We start from the raw sequence: 18,028 nt of genomic DNA on the forward strand, positions 1-18,028 counted from the left end.
CAACCCTGTTGAAATTAGTGCCCACATTCCTGTCTATTAAGCTGCAAGGCAATGACTTTATCTTTACTTTTCTGAATGTACATGCAAACAGGAACAATGTTGTTGAACCATATGTTTCCTTCGGAATTTAGACCATCGGTGAGTTGGCTTTAAAAACAAGCTGACTGTTTTTATCGCAAATATTTAGTACTGGAGGAATTCAGCAGATCTGGCAGCATCTGTGGAAAGAGAAACATTCATGTTTTGGAGTCCTGTGACAAACTTTAACTCTGTGTTCTCTGTATAGATGCTACCAGACCTGCTGAGTTCCTCCTACACCTTGTGCTTTTGTTTCAGATCTCCAGTGTCTTGTTCCAATAATATTTCTGGTTGTGTATCAGAGTGTGGAGTCGAGTGAGGGAGTGAGGTTCTCAAAAGTAGTCTCAACATTTATTGTATCAGTGATAATGGGAACTGCAGATGCTGGAGAATCCAAGATAATAAAGTGTGAAGCTGGATGAACACAGCAGGCACAGCAGCATCTTAGGAACACAACAGCTGACGTTTCGGGCCTAGCCCCTTGAAGGTATTAGAAATCCTTCAGAAGGTGAAGATAGATAAGTCCCCTGGGCCGGATGGGATTTATCCTCAGATCCTCTGGGAAGCCAGGGAGGAGATTGCCGAGCCTTTGGCATTGATCTTTAACTCGTCATTGTCTACAGGAATAGTGCCAGATGACTAGAGGATAGCAAATGTGGTTCCCCTGTTCAAGAAGGGGAGTAGAGACAACCCTGGTAATTATAGACCAGTGAGCCTTACCTCAGTTGTCGGTAAAGTGTTGGAAAAGGTTATAAGGGATAGGATTTATAATCATCTAGAAAAGAATAAATTGATTAGGGATAGTCAGCACGGTTTTGTGAAGGGAAGGTCGTGCCTCACAAACCTTATTGAGTTCTTTGAGAAGGTGACCAAACAGGTAGATGAGAGTAAACCGGTTGATGTGGTGTATATGGATTTCAGCAAGGCGTTCGATAAGGTTCCACACAGAAGGCTATTGTACAAAATGCGGAGGAATGGAATTGTGGGAGATATAGCAGTTTGGATCGGAAATTGGCTTGCTGAAAGAAGACAGAGGGTGGTAGTTGATGGGAAATGTTCATCCTGGAGACCAGTTACTAGTGGTGTACCGCAAGGGTCGGTGTTGGGTCCACTGCTGTTGGTCATTTTTATAAATGACCTGGATGAGGGCGTAGAAGGATGGGTTAGTAAATTTGCAGACAACACTAAGGTCAGTAGAGTTGTGGATAGTGACAAAGGATGCTGTAGGTTGGAGAGAGACATAGACAAGCTGCAGAGCTGGGCTGAGAGGTGGCAAATGGAGTTTAATGCAGACAAGTGTGAGGTGATGCACTTTGGTAGGAGTAACCAGAAGGCAAAGTACTGGGCTAATGGTAAGATTCTTAGTAGTGTAGATGAGCAGAGAGATCTCGGTGTCCATGTACACAGATCCTTGAAAGTTGCCACCCAGGTTGATAGGGCTGAAAAGAAGGCATACAGTGTTTTAGCTTTTATTAATAGAGGGATCGAGTTCCGGAACCAAGAGGTTATGCTGCAGCTGTATGAAACTCTGGTGCGGCTGCACTTGGAGTATTGCGTACAGTTGTGGTCACCGCATTATAAGAAGGATGTGGAAGCTTTGGAAAGGGTGCAGAGGAGATTTACTAGGATGTTGCCTGGTATGGAGGGAAGGTCTTACGAGGAAAGGCTGAGGGACTTGAGGCTGTTTTCGTTAGAGAGAAGAAGGTTGAGAGGTGACTTAATTGAAACATATAAAATAATGAGTGTTAGATAGGGTGGATAGGGAGAGCCTTTTTCCTAGGATGGTGACGGCGAGCACGAGGGGGCATAGCTTTAAATTGAGGGGTGAAAGATATAGGACAGATGTCAGAGGTAGTTTCTTTACTCAGAGAGTAGTAAGGGAATGGAACGCTTTGCCTGCAACGGTTGTAGATTTGCCAACTTTAGGTACATTTAAGTCGTCATTGGACAAGCATATGGACGTACATAGAATAGTGTAGGTTAGATGGGCTTGAGATCGGCATGACAGGTTGGCACAACATTGAGGGCCGAAGGGCCTGTACTGTGCTGTAATGTTCTATGTTCTAATATTAACTGGGAACAGGAAGAGGCCATTCAGCCCATCAAGCCTGCGTGCAGTTAGATTGTGGCTGTTCTCTGTGTAATATATGTAAAGCCTTGATTCTGTTACCTTTAATATCTGTGCTAAACAGAACGTGTTCTGTGTCCTGGACTCCTCCTACTCCCTCTCCAATCAGAGGAGGGAGTTTCTCTCTCTACCCGATTGGATTCCCTTCAGTCATTTAAAACACCTTAATTAGTCTGCCCTTTATTCTTTTAAATGTTAGTCAATGCAAGCCCAGTAGTCTGCCAATGAATGCTCCTATAATCACCTTTGATCACAGACCAATGTTCCTCTCCCTGCAGTGGAGGCCTGTATGCGGTGGACGTTGGAAGTTTAATTTAGTTTCTGGGCTGGTGATGTCATAACCCATAGGACAGGATTGATTAGTTAACCTATTGATCAATATATATTAGCCAGAACACCTTCCCCTGCTCCAGGAGCTGGCATGGGATCTACAACACTTATCCGAGAAGTGACCATGTCAGGGCTCATAAAATCCTGAGGGTCAAAGATAAAGTGAATAGCCGAGGCCACGACCATGCATGGTGGAGCAGGCTTGAGGGGCTGAATGGCCTGCTCCTATCTTCCAAAGATGGCCAGGAATCTGTGCTACTCCTGTCAGCTGCAGTTGGCTTTGTGTTGGAAGGAGTGACTGTTTAATGACTACGCTTTCCTTAGGTCCTGGAATAGGTCTCGAACCTGCAGCTTCTGGTTTGGACCCAGGGAACCTCCCCGCTGAAGCATCACGTTTCCACGTGTGATCTTGCTGTGCACGACTTCGCTGCTACACCTCTCATGCGTGCACGCACGTGCGTGCACTCACACAGTCACTCTTGCTCGCATGACTGCCCACTTGTGTACACAAGCACACTTCCACTTCCACACACACATGCGTACTCTCTTATGCGTGCACGCACCCACCACACACACCCACACGCACGTACACGTGCACATACTGAAAAGTAAATAGCTGACCGTGGAGCATTTTGAATGCAGTTGTAATGTGGGGTTTGTGAAGTTCTCCAGCGTTAGGAATTAACGGTGTTATTTTGAAGGTCTCGCTGAGTGGAAGTTTGACATATCTTTTAAACAAACAGACGTTGGTGAAGCACGGTGTTCAGAAGCGGGGTTTTGCGGGAGAATGGATGCAGTGCTGATGGGAAGAGAATAAAGGTCAGGTATTAAAGGTGACCCACTCCATATTTAATGTGCAACTTTAATTCATTGATATTGTGATGTAAGAGTTCATTATGGCCTGCTTGGGCAACCTCATGGTTATTTTTTGACACTTTTCACTGTGTTTCATTTTAAGAAAATGGAAACATTGTTTGCATGAAGACTTAAATATTTTTGCACATATTGAAGCCTGTTTTTTCTCTCTCCCTTCCCCACAGCCTATTGACTATGAAAGCAGCAGAGCCTTTGTACTGACAGTCATGGCTGTAAATCAGGACCCTTTGACAAAAGGCATTCAGCTCCCCCCTCAATCAACAGCCACTGTCTCCATTACGGTTATTGATCTCAATGAGAGCCCGTATTTTGTTCCAAACCCGAAGCTGATCAGGCAGGAAGAGGGCCTACCTGAGGGCAAACTCCTCACCATCTTCACAGCAGAGGACCCAGATCGCTACATGCAGCAGACAATCAGGTACGGCTCATGCGCGCACAGTTTCATTGCCCTTCCCAACGCCAGAGGTACTCTACCCCTGCTCACTGCCCCTCTTTGGGAAGCCCTACACATTGAGAAACTGCTTTTTGTAGACCCTTCTGCCAGGACATCCGCCAGCATGGCGTCACACGTGCCTCTCTGATACAAATATAGAAAGTAGGGGCAGGAGCAGGCCATTCAGCCCTTCTAGCCTGCTCCGCCATTCAGTACAATCATGGCTGATCGTCCGACTCAGTCCCGCTCCCACTTTCTTACCATACCCTTTGATCCCATTGGCTGTAAGAACTATGTCTGATTCTGTGGAGGTGTTGGACTGAGGTGAGATTGGCCAAAAATCTCTCAACGCCAGATTATAGTCCAACAGTTTTATTTGAAGACGCAAACTTTTGGAGCTGTGTTCTGAACTTTACCTGAAGAAGGAGTGAGATTCTAAAGGCTTGTCTTCAAATAAACCTATTGGTCTATATGACCTGGTGTTGTATGATTTTTGGCCCATGCCTAACTCATTCTTAGAAAAATTAAATGTTTTGGCCTCCACCGCTTTCTGTGGCAGAGAATTCCACAGGCTCCCCCATTCTCTGGGTGAAGACTTTTCTCCTCATTTCAGTCCTAAATGCCCTACCCCATATCCTTAGTGTGAGCCCCTGGTCCTGGACTCTCTGGTCATTAGGAACAAAAAGAAACAGGCTTTCCACCTCTCCCTGTCAAGACTCCCAAGAAATATTGAATGTTTCAAAAGAGACTCATCTTCAGTTTCTTCATTACTGAAACATTAACTCTGTTTCTGTCCTCATTTGTCTTCTGGTCTTAATGCAAAAATTTTAGCATAATTCTCAAGCACTTCCACAGGCTTCTATTTCCTTCTGCAGTTTGTTATTTATCGCCTCGAGCTTACAAGGCTGGGGGAGACTGGGGAGCATCTGTCCTCGGAGGAATTGTTTCCTTTGTTAGCATCTTCTTTCATCCTTACACCTTCACAGTGTTCCTTCTGTCTGCCTCTGTCCCGTGTCCAACTCTCTCCATAAAACAACATTCTCTGCGACTCCTTTTTCTGCATCTTTTCCCAATTAGCTCAATCTGTCTCGAATTAAAAAGAAACTACTGTGATGGCTACAGATCTGAAATGAAGCGTGCAAACTCTGCAGGACTGTGGAGTGAGGAAAAACCGGGTAAACGCTTTGTGCCCTGTGATTCCGACCCAGTTTCTGACCTTCCTGATACTGGAAACAGCTGCCCCTTGCGTGCGGGGAGCAAGCTCCATTCCGTTATTTATTTCTGGATGGTTATTTTCTTGGTCAGTTATCTTCAATCTAATCCTCCCCTGCATTTGGTCTCCTCATCTGCTGCCAGCAGCTACGATCTTCTAGATCCTTAGAGAAGCGCTATTGACAGCGAATGTATTGGGTGACAGACAAGTCACCATCCTTTTTTGAGTAGTGAAGCTTCTCAGATACTCAAACATCAATCAAAGTCAGAACCGTACTCGATGGTCAGTTAGATTGGCTACGTTCATCCCTTTGGACAAATGGCTAGTTAATGCCCAGGGTGGAAGGCGGGTGTCGTCCTGTATTGGGGGAGGGGAATTTGGTCAAATTCCTCCTCAGATCCTCTATGATCTCATTGAATGGCAGAGGAGACTCGAAGGGCTGAATGGCCTGTGTCTCATGGTCACTCCCCCTGTGATGGTGGGACTGTCTTAAGAGGAGAGATTGAGGAAACCGGCTGTGCCTTCCCCAGAATTTTGAGGAATGGGAAGTGACCTTGTTGATGCATTGAAAGTTCTTTCAGGAGGTGCCATGGTAGATGCAGGAGGAAGACTAGCCCTGAGCAGCTGGGGTTCAGGATGGTAGAAAGAGATAGATAGAGCTCTTAAAGATAGTGGAATCAAGGGTTATGGGGATAAGGCAGGAACAGGATACTGATTGTGGATGATCAGCCATGATCATAAAGAATGGTGGTGCTGGCTCGAAGGGCCGAATGGCCTACTCCAGCACCTATTGTCTATTGGTAAGGGGGCTCAAACCGGGGGACGCAGCCTCAGAGTAAGGGTTGGATAGCTGAAGACCGTGGCGAACAGGGTGAGTGAATCTTCACAGCTCTATACCAGAGACACCATTGAAAAGTTCAGCGTGTTCTGAGGTTGAGATTTTCCAAGGAAAAACGTAGAACAGTACAGCACAGGAGCAGGCCCTTCAACCCACCATTTCTGCTGGCCATGAATCCATTCTAAACTTATTACCATTTCCCTGTGCATGGTCCATGCCCTCCTGCCTGCTCTAGATGCCTCTTAAACATTGCTATTGTATCTGCCTCTACCACCACCCCTGGCAGCATCTTCTAGGCACCTCCTGCCCTCTGTGTAAAGAAACAAGAAATTCTTGCTTTGCACATCTCCTTTAAACCCATCCCCCTCTCCCCATAAACCTATGCCCCCTCATTACTTGACATTTCCACCCTGAGAGACACTATCCACCCGATCCATGCCACTTCTAATTTTGTAAACGTCAGTCAGCATTCCCTCGCACCCCCAACCCCTAAAAAACAGAGCTTTGACGCTTTTGCAGAAACAGTCCAGGTTTCTCTTGCCTAGAGTGTGGTGACCAGAACTATACACAGTGCAGAGGTGGGGAATTCTTTAGCTCTCTCAAGGCTCTCTCCTTCAGAAGGCAGTGGATGTAGTGTTAGTGGGTATTTTTTTTCAAGAGGGCTGGAGAGGTCCTTGTTACCCCAGGGTACCAAAGGCTGTTGGGGCTAGACTATATGGGCTGATTGGCCTTCTGCCCCAGTGCCTTTCATCCCTGTGATGGTGGGGTTGTCATTTGAGATAGGAAGCACTCTCACACACAGGGTGGGAGAGGTTTGAAACACTTCCACAAATGGCCGTTGATTCTTGATCAGTTGTTAATTTTAAATCTAAGATGGTGGGTTCTTTGTTCAGCGAAGGTATTTGGGGATATGGGCCAAAGGTGGGTGTATGGAATTAGGCCACAGATCAGCCGTGATCTCATTGAGCTCCTCCTCTTGCTAATTTGCATGGTAACACTATCTCACCATTTTGTTCTTGTCAAGGTGCCCCATGTCTCTCATTGTTGATAGTTAGACCCTATTAGCAAGCTCCTATCGCTGTGTCTTCGTAAACTTCCATTTCGTAAATGTCTTTTTTCCATCACCGAAAGATGCAATAGAGTTGTGCGTGCTGCATTGCTATCTTCTTTCATAATAGAGAAGAAACTACCAGTAAGTAGCCAATTTCCAGGAGGAAGGGTCATTATATTTGAAATGTGTCGCACAATGCCATTTCCTCTCCAATTAAATTCTGATGGTGCAATATATATTTTAGCCCAAAGCAATGAATGACTCATGAATATTTATTCACCGTTATGAAGCTAGTATTTCATTGAACTAAAAATGATGAGAGAGAGAGAGGTCCTCGCGGTATTGAATAGCCGAGATGGCAGAGGCAGCTGGTGACTCCGTTTCTGAACGGTTCCAAAAACGCACACTCCCCCTTCTTCCACCGACGCTCAGTAGCAGCAGTGTGTACTGTCTACAAGATGCAGTGCAGAAATTCACCAAAGATCCTCGGACGGCACCTACTCAACCACTTCCATTTAATACACGTGTGGGACATGGGTGTCACTCTCTGGGCCAGTACTAGCTTTCCCCTTGAGAAGGTGGGAGAGAGCTGGCTTCTTGAACCGCTGCAGTCCATGTGCTGTAGTTAGACCCACAATGCCCTGAGGGAGGGAATTCCAGGATTGTGACCCAGTGACACTGGAGGAACGACGATATATTTCCAAGTCAGGATGGAGAGTGGCTCGGAGGGGAACTTGCAGGGGGTGGTGTTCCCATGTATCTGCTGCCCTTGTTTACATAGAGGGAAGTGGTCGTGGATTTGGAAGGTGCTGCCTGAGGATCTTTGGTGAATTTCTGCAGTGCATCTTGTAGATAGTACACACTGCAGTTACTGAGCGTCGCTGGTGGTTGTGTGTGTGAGTGGGGTGTCAATCAATTACTGAAGGATACTGGGATTGCCTGAGAAGAGGAGGTTGGCTCTGTACCTAACACTACTCAGGGTGAAGGTGTTCAGTATTGTGTCAGTCACAAGGTATTTAGTCCTGAGTGATTTGGAGCTGCACCCATCGAGGCAAGTGGGGAGTATTCCATCACACTCCTAACCTGTGCCTTGTAGATGGTGGGACAGGCTTTGGGGAGTCAGGAGGTGAGTACTCACTGAAGGTAGAATTCCTAGTTTCTGGCCTGCTCTTGTAGTCACATATTTATATGCTGAGTCCAGTTGGGTTTCAGGTCAATGATGGCCCCCAGGATGCTGACAGTGGGGTGATTCTGCGATGGTGATGCCATTGAACATCATAGAGTGATGGTTGGTTGGAGATGGAGTTGGCTTTTATTTGCGAGTAACACGTTCTCCAACCCCCATCCCCCACAAGACGTTTCTATGTTTGGACACAGACTGCTTCAATATTTGTGGGATTCTTGACTGTGCAGAACCAGCGAATCTTTATTCTGACCTTCCAATGGAGCGATGGTGCAGCTGAAAGAATGTGAATTGACAAAAGTTGACACCAAACCAATGAAACTATTTCCATGAAAGCTCAGGCGTTGAGGATTTCCAGAGAATGTTCGTTTTTTTTTTAAATTCGTTTAAGTGATGAAGGTGTCACTGACTAGGGCAGCATTTATTGCCCATCCCTAATTACCCAGGGGGCAGTTCAGAGTCACCCGCATTGCTGTGGGTCTGGAGTCACATGTCGGCCAGACCAGATGAGGGTGGCAGTTTCCTTCCCTAAAGGACATTAGTGAACCAGATGGGTTGTTCTGTCAATCAACAATGGATTCATGGCCATCATGAGGCTCTTAATTTCAGATATTTATTGAATTCAAATTCCACCATCTTCCCTGGTGGGATTCAAACCTGGGTCCCCAGAACATTAGGCTGTTAACCCAGACCTAAGTAATGATAATACCTCTAGGCCGTTGTCTCCCAGTGTATCACAGGTTTCAAGAGATATGAGGATATTGCAGAGAAATGATGCTGAGGTAGAAGATCACCCATGATCTAGATAAACAGTGGAACAGGCTTGAGGGGCTGAGTGGCCTTCTTGACTCCTATTTCCATACGGATGGGCGAAAGAAAGAGAGGTTCTAAGAGCATTTTGAAGCGAGACGGAGGTGAAGATTACCAGAGCTTAGAGTCATAGATGCTCATCGACAACCAATTAAAACACACAGACCCGTACAACACAATGCAGAGAAGGCTGTAGAATTGGAAGGGACAGGGTGAGAGCGTTAAACTAGTCGTTGCTGAACCATGAGGCGATATAGGTCAATGCACATACTCGCTGGTTGACTTGACCCCTGTACCAGCTCCAGTCGAAGCCACTGTTGGGATACTGCGAGCAATTCCGGTCTCCCTGCTACAGGAAAGATGTTATTGAACTTGTAAGGGTGCAGAAAGGTTCACAAGGATGTTGCCAGGGTCAGAGGGTTTGAGATACAGGGAGAGGCTGAATGGGCTGGGGCTATTTTCCCTGGACCTTCAGAGGCTGAGCGCTGACCTTATAGAGGTTTATAAACTCATGGGAGCATGGACGCGCTGAATAGCCAAGGTCTTTTCCCTGAGGTGCGGGGGAGTGGGGGGGGGGTGCGGGGGTGGAAGTTCCCACAACTCGAGGCACATAGGTGTAAGGTGAGAGGAAAAAGATATAAAAGTGACCTGAGGGGTGCGTGTATGCAATGAGCTGCCAGAGGACGTGTTGGAGGCTGGTACAATTACAACATTTAAAAGGTATCTGGATGGGAATATGAATAGGAAGGGTTCAGAGGGATAGGGGCCAAATGGGACTGTATTAATTTAGGATACCTGGTCAGCATGGACGAGTTGGACCGAAGGGCCTGTTTCTGTGCTGTACATCTCTACAACTCTAATTAGGAAAGCTGTTTTTTATTTGATGAGAGAAGAACTGTGATTATCTAGTGTGGTTTCCTGTTAGTAAACCAGCTTGCCTAAGTCAGCAACACTGGGTGAAAGTTAATTTTGCATTAGAAACTAAATGAATATCTCAGGGAATCCCAGCTGATCTGTGGTGGCTAGGGGAGAAACAAAACATGAGTAAATATTTCAGCTCCATCACTTTTCAATTGAATTCTTTTGGCCTGAGAGGTCAACTCTGTTTTTCTCTCTCCGGTCTAACCTGTGGAAAGTTTCCGGAACGTTCTATTCCTGCCTCAGATTTTCAACCTGAGATCTGTTTTTGGAACAACCTGTGAAAAGTTCTGACCCCACCCCCCCCCAACGCACAAACGCCCCAAGGATTGGGACCGAGTCTTACTCGAAGCGAAGACTGTAAACTCATCCAAAGAGTCAGGAATTAACTGCAGAACCGACAGCTCCAACTCCGTGTTTGTGGAATTCTTACCCTGAGCCCACAACAGTACATTCCCGTCATGAGTTTTAATGTTTCTTTGGAAAGGCAAGAAATCTGTTTTCACTAAACTCTGCAGACTTCATAGAGGAATCAAAATAGCACCCTGGTCTGGTGCCCAATTCATGGTTCCTCGTAATGCTTTGTGTTCTCAAGAGTATTTTCTTTTCCCCCCAACAGAGTGCTTTGCTTTTTTTTAATGTCGGTTTGGGCGTTGATACAGGCTTTCCAGAAAAGGGCATGTTTTCAGGGCAGCAGAGGGTAGATCTGACAGAGACAGCCTTTCAAAGAGCTGATGAGCCTGTGAGATTCTCCACCACAGTAGACTGTGCAGATCAGAGGGCACAAGGAGAAATTGGGAATAAGGATCACAGAGCGCTGAATGGCCAGCTCCTGCTCCTAGTTCCCGTGCTGCTGTCTCTCTCTGACACTCCCTCACTCTTTCTCCCCGCCCCGACTCCCCTGCCCTTCACCATCGAAATTGGAGCAATCCCACACCCCATCCAGATGCCAGTGTGGTCGCTGGTGCACGCACAGTCGGGGCAGTGTTCCTGTGCGTGTAGTTGGCCAGAGGCTTGGTGTAGATGAGTTAAGTGATCGCCACCTAATCTAATGCACTTGTGGTTTCTCATTGTAGATACTCGAAGTTGTCGGATCCGGCAAACTGGCTCAAAATTGATCCAATCAGAGGCCAAGTCACCACCATTGCCACACTGGATCGCGAGTCCCCTTATGTTAAAAATAACATGTACAATGCAACTTTTCTGGCATCTGACAGTGGTACGTGCTGCATAGGGTCAGCTAAACAAATTTTGTGCTAATCCCTTCTTCCCTTCCTGTTATGTTTTGTGTCTTGAGCTCATTACTCAGCAAATTTAAAGATCACAGCGGCGCTGATGAAATGGTTCAAAGGTCATTCCAGTCTCTCCCGAATTGAGCAATTTAAACGATGTGGACCAGCCTTTGTGTTGACATCAGAATCTTGTTTGTCTCTCGGTGTTCAGTTCTTCCTTTGCATTTGTTACAGTCAAACAAATTTTTGCGGCAGTGATTATTTCTTATTTAAAACGTCTCAGTTCTCCCCTGCACACCAGCAACCCACAAGGTCCTGGGGCTCCCAGGGCAACAGCGCAGGCGGAGGCTATTCAGCTTGTTGAGCCTGCGCTGGTTCTATCCCCTAATGCCAATCTCCTGCTTTTTCCTTCACACCCCTGCTTACCATTTCAACCTAAATCAGCCAACGCTCCTCTTGAAGGCTTCAGTTGAAGAGCTATTAAGCGTCTCTAGTCATCACAGCAATATTGTCTTATGAATGTATTAATGAGAAGGCCCGTTGACTCTGCTGTGCTGCTCGATTAAGATCAGGACTGGTTTTAACCTCAGCTGTGCATTCCTTCATATTCCCAATAATCTTTCATCCTCTTCGAAATCAAAAACCTATTCACCTCTGCATGAAAAATATTAGAAGGTCCTGCATACGAGTGCAGAATAATTCTCTCCTGTTAGTTTGATGAAAAAAAAACTGTCTTTAATTGACTTGACATGAGCCCCCCCCCCCCCCCCCACCCACCCCAAGGAACTAGCTGGAGACTGGGATCAGAGAGAATGTCTGCATTGTAACATCTACCTGTCGACCCCTGAAACTGGGGTCATTAATGGGGACCCAGAATGGATTGGGAAGTGCTGACCTTGTGTCTTACCTCAATGCCCTCTGTCTGGGGGAGTCTGGGCCTTCCTAGACTCGAAAGAGCAGGGCCAGGCTGTTTGCACAACATTCCCCCACACCACCACTGCCGCCGCCACCCCCGCGCCCCCCCCCCCCACCCCCCCCCCCCACCCCCCCCCCCCCCCCCCCCCCCCAACCCCCCACCTCCAGAGCCTGCTCCACCTTTCAATAGGATCTTGGCTGATCCAACATTTTTCGGGTCCACTTTCCTACCCTTTCCCCTGAATCTATCAATCTCAGCCTTAAATCTGCACAAGGACTCTGTCTGCCCCCACAGCTTTCCACAGCAAGGTGTCCCAAAGATCCTCAACCCACTGAGAGAAGAAATTCCTCCTCCTCCCAGTCTTAAATTAGCATTCCCTTATTCAGAGTCTATATCCCTCTGGTCCAAGATTCTCCCATAAGGGGAAACACCCTCTCAGCATTTACCCTGTCAAGCCACTTAAGAATCCTGTCCATTCCCCTGAGATCACCTGTCATTCTTCTAACCTGCAGGGAGTAGAGTCCCAACCTGTTTAGCTTTTGCTCATAAGACAGTCCCTCCATCCTAGAGCAGGCCCTGTCTGTGGCCCAGGGACACCTCTTGTAGTCCCTGGAAGAGAGGGTCAGGAAGAGCCCTGTCTGAGTATCAGACGGGCTCCACACCAGAGCAGGTGGCCATTCATGACTAGCCCTGTCCTCCAATCCCCTCGCACTACGCCCTGTATCCCAGCAATCCCGTCACCCCGTCTGGGAGAGCTAAACCTTGGATAAGGAATCCCAAGGTCAAACGTGAAGGATCCCTGTTGAACAGCCCGAGTGGTCACCCCCAATTCCAGGATATCCCATGGACCTTGTTAGATATCAGGGGATGTTCCCCATGGTGGGGGGTCCAGAAGAGACAATGTTTTTTTTTAAAAAAAAAAGTGTCCATTTTAAGGCAGAGGTGAGAAGGGAAATTTTTTTTTCTGAATCTGTGGGATTCTCTTCGGCAGAAAGCAATTGGTTCTTCAGTTTTTGATTTCAGGTTTTTGATTTGACAGTGAGTCACTGGCTGGGGATTGGCGTGCCAGGCTAAAGGGTAGAGCTGAGGTTATAGTGTGACATTGGTGGCAGTTTGGTTGCAAGGGCTAAAGGCCTAATCCTAATTAACATACGTTACCTGTTCGCCCCCTTTTATCTTCAGCTTGATACTCAGCTGGAAGGGGCAGCTATTGGAGAAGTCGATGCATTGGTAATCATCTTCCAAAACTCGGGAATGAGATGCTCCCTACAATGGGAAGGTTGCAAATGTCACCCTTTAATTGAGGGAGGGAGATAGAGAGAGATACAGACAACAGAGAATACATAAATAGGAAAAGAATAGTTTTAGTGTGGGAGGGCCGAATGTGTCAGCGTAGGCTTGGAGCGCCGAAGGGCGGCCTCCTGTGCCATATTGTTCTTTGTTCTAGAACGGTTAGCCTTCCATCAGTACTCTGGAAGATATCAGGATCTAGTCAAAAGAATGTGACACTTAGGTAAAAATGAAAGGATTGGGCATGGTCAGCAAGGATTTGCATGTGGGAAACTTGTATTTAACAAACTCATTGGAGCTTTTTGAGGATGTTACCCACAAAATTGATCGAGGATATAGTAAACTTAGATTTTCAGAAGGCTTTTTTGATAAAGTCTCCCACAGAAGGTTGCATAGCAAAATTAACACTCACTGTACACCGTACAGGCATGGATTGATGATTTGTTTTCTCTCTCTCTCTGTCATCCAGAGTCGGAATAAATGGGCCATTCTCACATTGACAGGCTGTAACTAATGACGGGGGGGTGGGGGGGGGGGGGGGGGTGGCACAAGGATTGGTGCTTAGGCCCCAGCTGTTCATCATTAGATCAGAGATTGGGGACCAAAATGTTGTATGTCCAAATTTACAAAGCTAATTGAGACTGTGTGTCACAAGGAAGGTGTGAAGCAGCTTCAGGAAGATTTGGGCAGGATTAATGAGTGGACAAAGATATTGAAGATGAAACAATCGGGAAGGCTTATGGAATGTTAACCTCTGTTGCAAAGGATTGGAGTACAGGAGCAGTAAATTCTTGCTTCAGTAGTACAGGAGCTTGGTTAGACCTACACCTGGTGTACTGTGTACAATTTGGGTCTCCTTACCTCGGGAAGGATATTATTGTCACAGGAATTGCAATCAGGGTTCAGCAGACTTGTTCGTGGGATGTTGGGATTGACCTATTGAGAGAGATTGGGCAAAACTGGGCCTGTATTCACCAGAAAAAAAATGCGAGGTGGTCTCTTAGCAACCTGTAAAATTCTTCACCGGGTAGGCATGGGAGATGCAGTTAAGATGTTTCTCCTGGCTGGGGAGTCTAGATCATGGGACACAACTTGATGTTTGTGACAAACGAGGTACATGGGAACACCACCCCCTGCAAGTTCCCCTCCGAGCCACTCACCATCCTGACTTGGAAATATATCGCCGTTCCTTGGTGTCACATGGCAAAAATCCGGGAATTCCCTCTGTCAGGGGCATTGTGGGTCAAGAAAGCAGCTCACTATCAAGCTGCCGAGCTGAAGTACCAAACCTTAACGATGATGATTTAAGATTGAGGGTGACGGTGTGCACTGGGGAACAAGGCACATGATCTTTGCTCGGAGCGTGGAATGAGCTATCAGTCTCTGTCAAGCTTCGCAATGATGTTTGTGCGACCAATTAACTGGCTTGAAGAACCAGGAAAGCCGGTGAAGTTAGCTGGGTGAAGAAGTCAATTAAAGGTTTAACTGTGCTCTGCCATTTTTTTACAGATTGGTTCCGATGTGATCGGAGACAGTGTGAGTGGAATAAAGTTGTGATGTGCTGTGGGCTTGTTATAGTTTGTGCTTTGTGCAACCTCTTTGGAGGCACGTGTTCAAGACGAACAATTGGAAGCGATGCGCTGGTTTTCAGCTTGCGATTTGTTTGCTGGGAGTGTAATCACGTACGGTGCACGGAACATTAATGCTCCTCAGGATGGAGATAGATGAGGAACTTGCCTGCAGGGTCTAATCCCTCTGACACACTGCCATCTGCTGTCTGCTGTTTGTGTCTGTCGATAATTTGCTTTAACACTGGCTCAATTATAGGAAGATCATGTCAGCCTGCAGTACTGGGTAGGCTGCTGCTTGAAGTGTCCCTTTTTGTTAAGAAAAATGCTTTTACAAAGTTCTGCCAAAGTTTGAGAACTTGTCTAAATGTCAGTATTCCACAGATTAAGTTGGCCGACGTCATGAGTGTGTCATTTGCAAAGTGGGATGGGGTCGAGGAGGGAAAGGAAGTGTGTGGGTTGCGAAGGGCTGCCTTTGTTAACGATCTCCTCTTGTTGTTCTCCAGGCATCCCCCCAGCAAGTGGGACAGGCACCCTCCAGATCTACCTGCTCGACATCAACGACAACGCGCCACAGATCTTCCCCGAGGAAGTCTCCATCTGCGAGAAGCCAGACCCAAATGCCATCAACATCACTGCCGCCGACGCCGATGTCGACCCGAACACGGGACCATTCGCCTTCGAGCTCCCCGACAGCCCAGAAGACATCAGGAGGAACTGGACCATAACTCGGCTCAGTGGTGAGGGCTAGTAAATGCTGGCGCTGCGGCATGGGAGGCCGGGCCCACGCACTTTGTAAAAGCTAGGAGTACAGCACACCGCATGGCTTTGTGACAGTGCCCCTGCTTTTGTGTAGTTATGGGGATGGGGGCTTGTGAGTTTACCGACTTGAGTTCTCACACAGCTCACGATGTTTTGTTTAGGTGATTATGCGCAGTTGAGACTGAAGATTGGAATCCTGGACGACGGCCTTTATGAAGTGCCTATAATGATCATGGACTCTGGAAACCCTCCCATGTCTGCCACCTCAGTTCTGCTTGTCAAAGTCTGCCCGTGTGATGAGAACGGCGACTGTACATCGGTCCAAGCGATTGTTGCGGCTGGGTTGGGAACTGGGGCTATCATTGCCATTCTGCTGTGCATCATCATCCTGCTCAGTGAGTACCCGGTAACCATTCACACTCAGTTCAGCTCACCTTCTCCCTCCAATGATAAATCTGCAGTCAGGCCATAAGCATTTGAACAAGGATTGAGCCGCCCACTGCTTGTCATTCTGGAGGGTTCCAGTTTGGTTCTTCTGCACCGAGAGGGTGGAACTCACTGCCTGGTAGAAGCAGACACCCTTGCAACATTTACATAATATTTAGCTGATGGCTTGAAGCAATAAAATCATACAAGGCTACGAACCAAGTTCTAGAATGAGGGACGAGGGTAGATTGATGGTTGATGACTAGCCCGGACACAGTGGGCCGAATGGCCTGTATCTGTGCTGTAAGCCTCTAAAGGTGCATTGTGGGAGATATTGAGATGCTGAAGGAGATTGATGTAGTGATGCAGAAATGTTGCTGAAGCAACAAAGTACTAGCATTCAATTCTGTGAGCGTTTGAGGGGTGTTTATTCCACCTGAGTGTGTGGAAACTGTCAGCCATTGTCTCCCCAAAGCCCTGTCCCACCATCTACAAGGCACAAGTCAGGAGTCTGTTGGAATACTCCCCACTTGCCTGGACGGGTGCAGCCCCAACAACACTCAAGGAGCTCAACACTCTCCGGGACAAAGCAGCCACTTGACTGGCACCACATCCACAAACATCCCACTCCCCCCCCCCCCCCCCCCCCCCCCCACCACCGACACTCAGTCACAGCAGTGTGTACCGTCTACAAGATGCACTGCAGAAACTCACCAAAGATCCTCAGGCAGCACATTCCAAACCCATGACCACTTCCCTCTAGGTAAACAAGGGCAGCAGATACATGGGAAGTTCCCCTCCGAGCCATTCACCATCCTGACTTGGAAATATATCACCGTTCCTTTAGTCTCACCTGGGTCACAATCCTGGAATTCCCTTCCAAAGGGGATTGTGGGTCAACCTATGGCAAGTGGACTGCAGGAGTTCAAGAAGGCAGCTCATCACCTATAGTATGGTGCTGTCAGCACCAAGCCAGCTTGTGTTCCTCTCCATAGGCAGCACAGCAATCCTTGGTTACCATGCTTGTGGTAGCCCTGAGGGAATGCTTTCTGGCGCTATATGAAGATAAAACGGCAACCCCCTCCCTGCCAACCTCCCTCAAACCCACAGCCACCATCTTTGGTAGATATAAAGAAGCGTGCTGTTTTGAAGAGAGGTTAGGGATTTGGCGATGTAGTGACAGTCGCACTGGTAATCCATGGGCCTCAGGCCCTGCTCCTGGGACCTGGATCCAGGTTGCACTGCGGTGTTTTCTTATTTGCTAATGTTTGATGTGTCTAACTTCAATTACCCAGAAGGCAGTTAAGAGTTAATCATATCGCTGTGGACCTGGAGTCATGTGTAGGCCAGACCAGGTAAAGATGGCAAATTTCCTTCCCTAAAGGACATTACTGATTCCGAAAAGATTTTTCTGAAGAAGGGTCTAGGCCTGAAACATCAGCTTTTCTGCTCCTCTGATGCTGCTTGGCCTGCTGCGTTCATCCAGCTCTACACATTGTTATCACAGATTCTCCAGCATCAGCAGTTCCTACTATCTCTGATTCAGGTGTGGTTTTTTTTGTGCTGATGACCACTAGTGGTTCAATGGTCAACATTCGTCCAACTCTCTATTCAAATGTTATTGAATTCAAATTTCGCCATGTCCCCAGAACATTAGCCTGGGATTCTTGACTACAGAACCACAGTGCCACTGCCTAGTGGAGTTTAAATTCAGTTAATAAGTCCGAAACTGAAAGCGAGACTCTAAGATGGTGACCATGAAGCTATCATCAATTGTTATAAAAACCCATCTGGTTGACTAATCCCTTTCGGGGAGAGAAATTTGCTGTCTGGTTCACACCCACAGCAACATTGTTGATTCCTACACAAGCCGTTTCATGAATAAGGATCATGTGATTTATCTTGATGCGCTGACCACTGTTTGTCCTGAGTCAACACATTGAAATAGCGAACCTGAGATAATGGGAACTGCAGAT

The 18,028-nt window shown here is 47.1% G+C and overlaps 1 protein-coding gene across 1 annotated transcript in view; it reads left to right on the forward strand.

Moving 5' to 3' along the window:
- Positions 1–18,028, forward strand: part of LOC125451783 (cadherin-2-like) — a 164,512-nt gene that overhangs the window by 132,254 nt on the left and 14,230 nt on the right. Inside the window, exons 10-13 of the mRNA XM_059646358.1 lie at positions 3,577–3,830; positions 10,935–11,077; positions 15,371–15,604; positions 15,788–16,032. Of these exons, the coding sequence (XP_059502341.1) occupies positions 3,577–3,830; positions 10,935–11,077; positions 15,371–15,604; positions 15,788–16,032 (876 nt within the window). The remainder of the gene's footprint in view (positions 1–3,576; positions 3,831–10,934; positions 11,078–15,370; positions 15,605–15,787; positions 16,033–18,028) is intronic.

The sequence above is a fragment of the Stegostoma tigrinum genome, chromosome 5 (assembly GCF_030684315.1).
Source record: "Stegostoma tigrinum isolate sSteTig4 chromosome 5, sSteTig4.hap1, whole genome shotgun sequence".
NCBI lineage: Eukaryota > Metazoa > Chordata > Chondrichthyes > Orectolobiformes > Stegostomatidae > Stegostoma > Stegostoma tigrinum.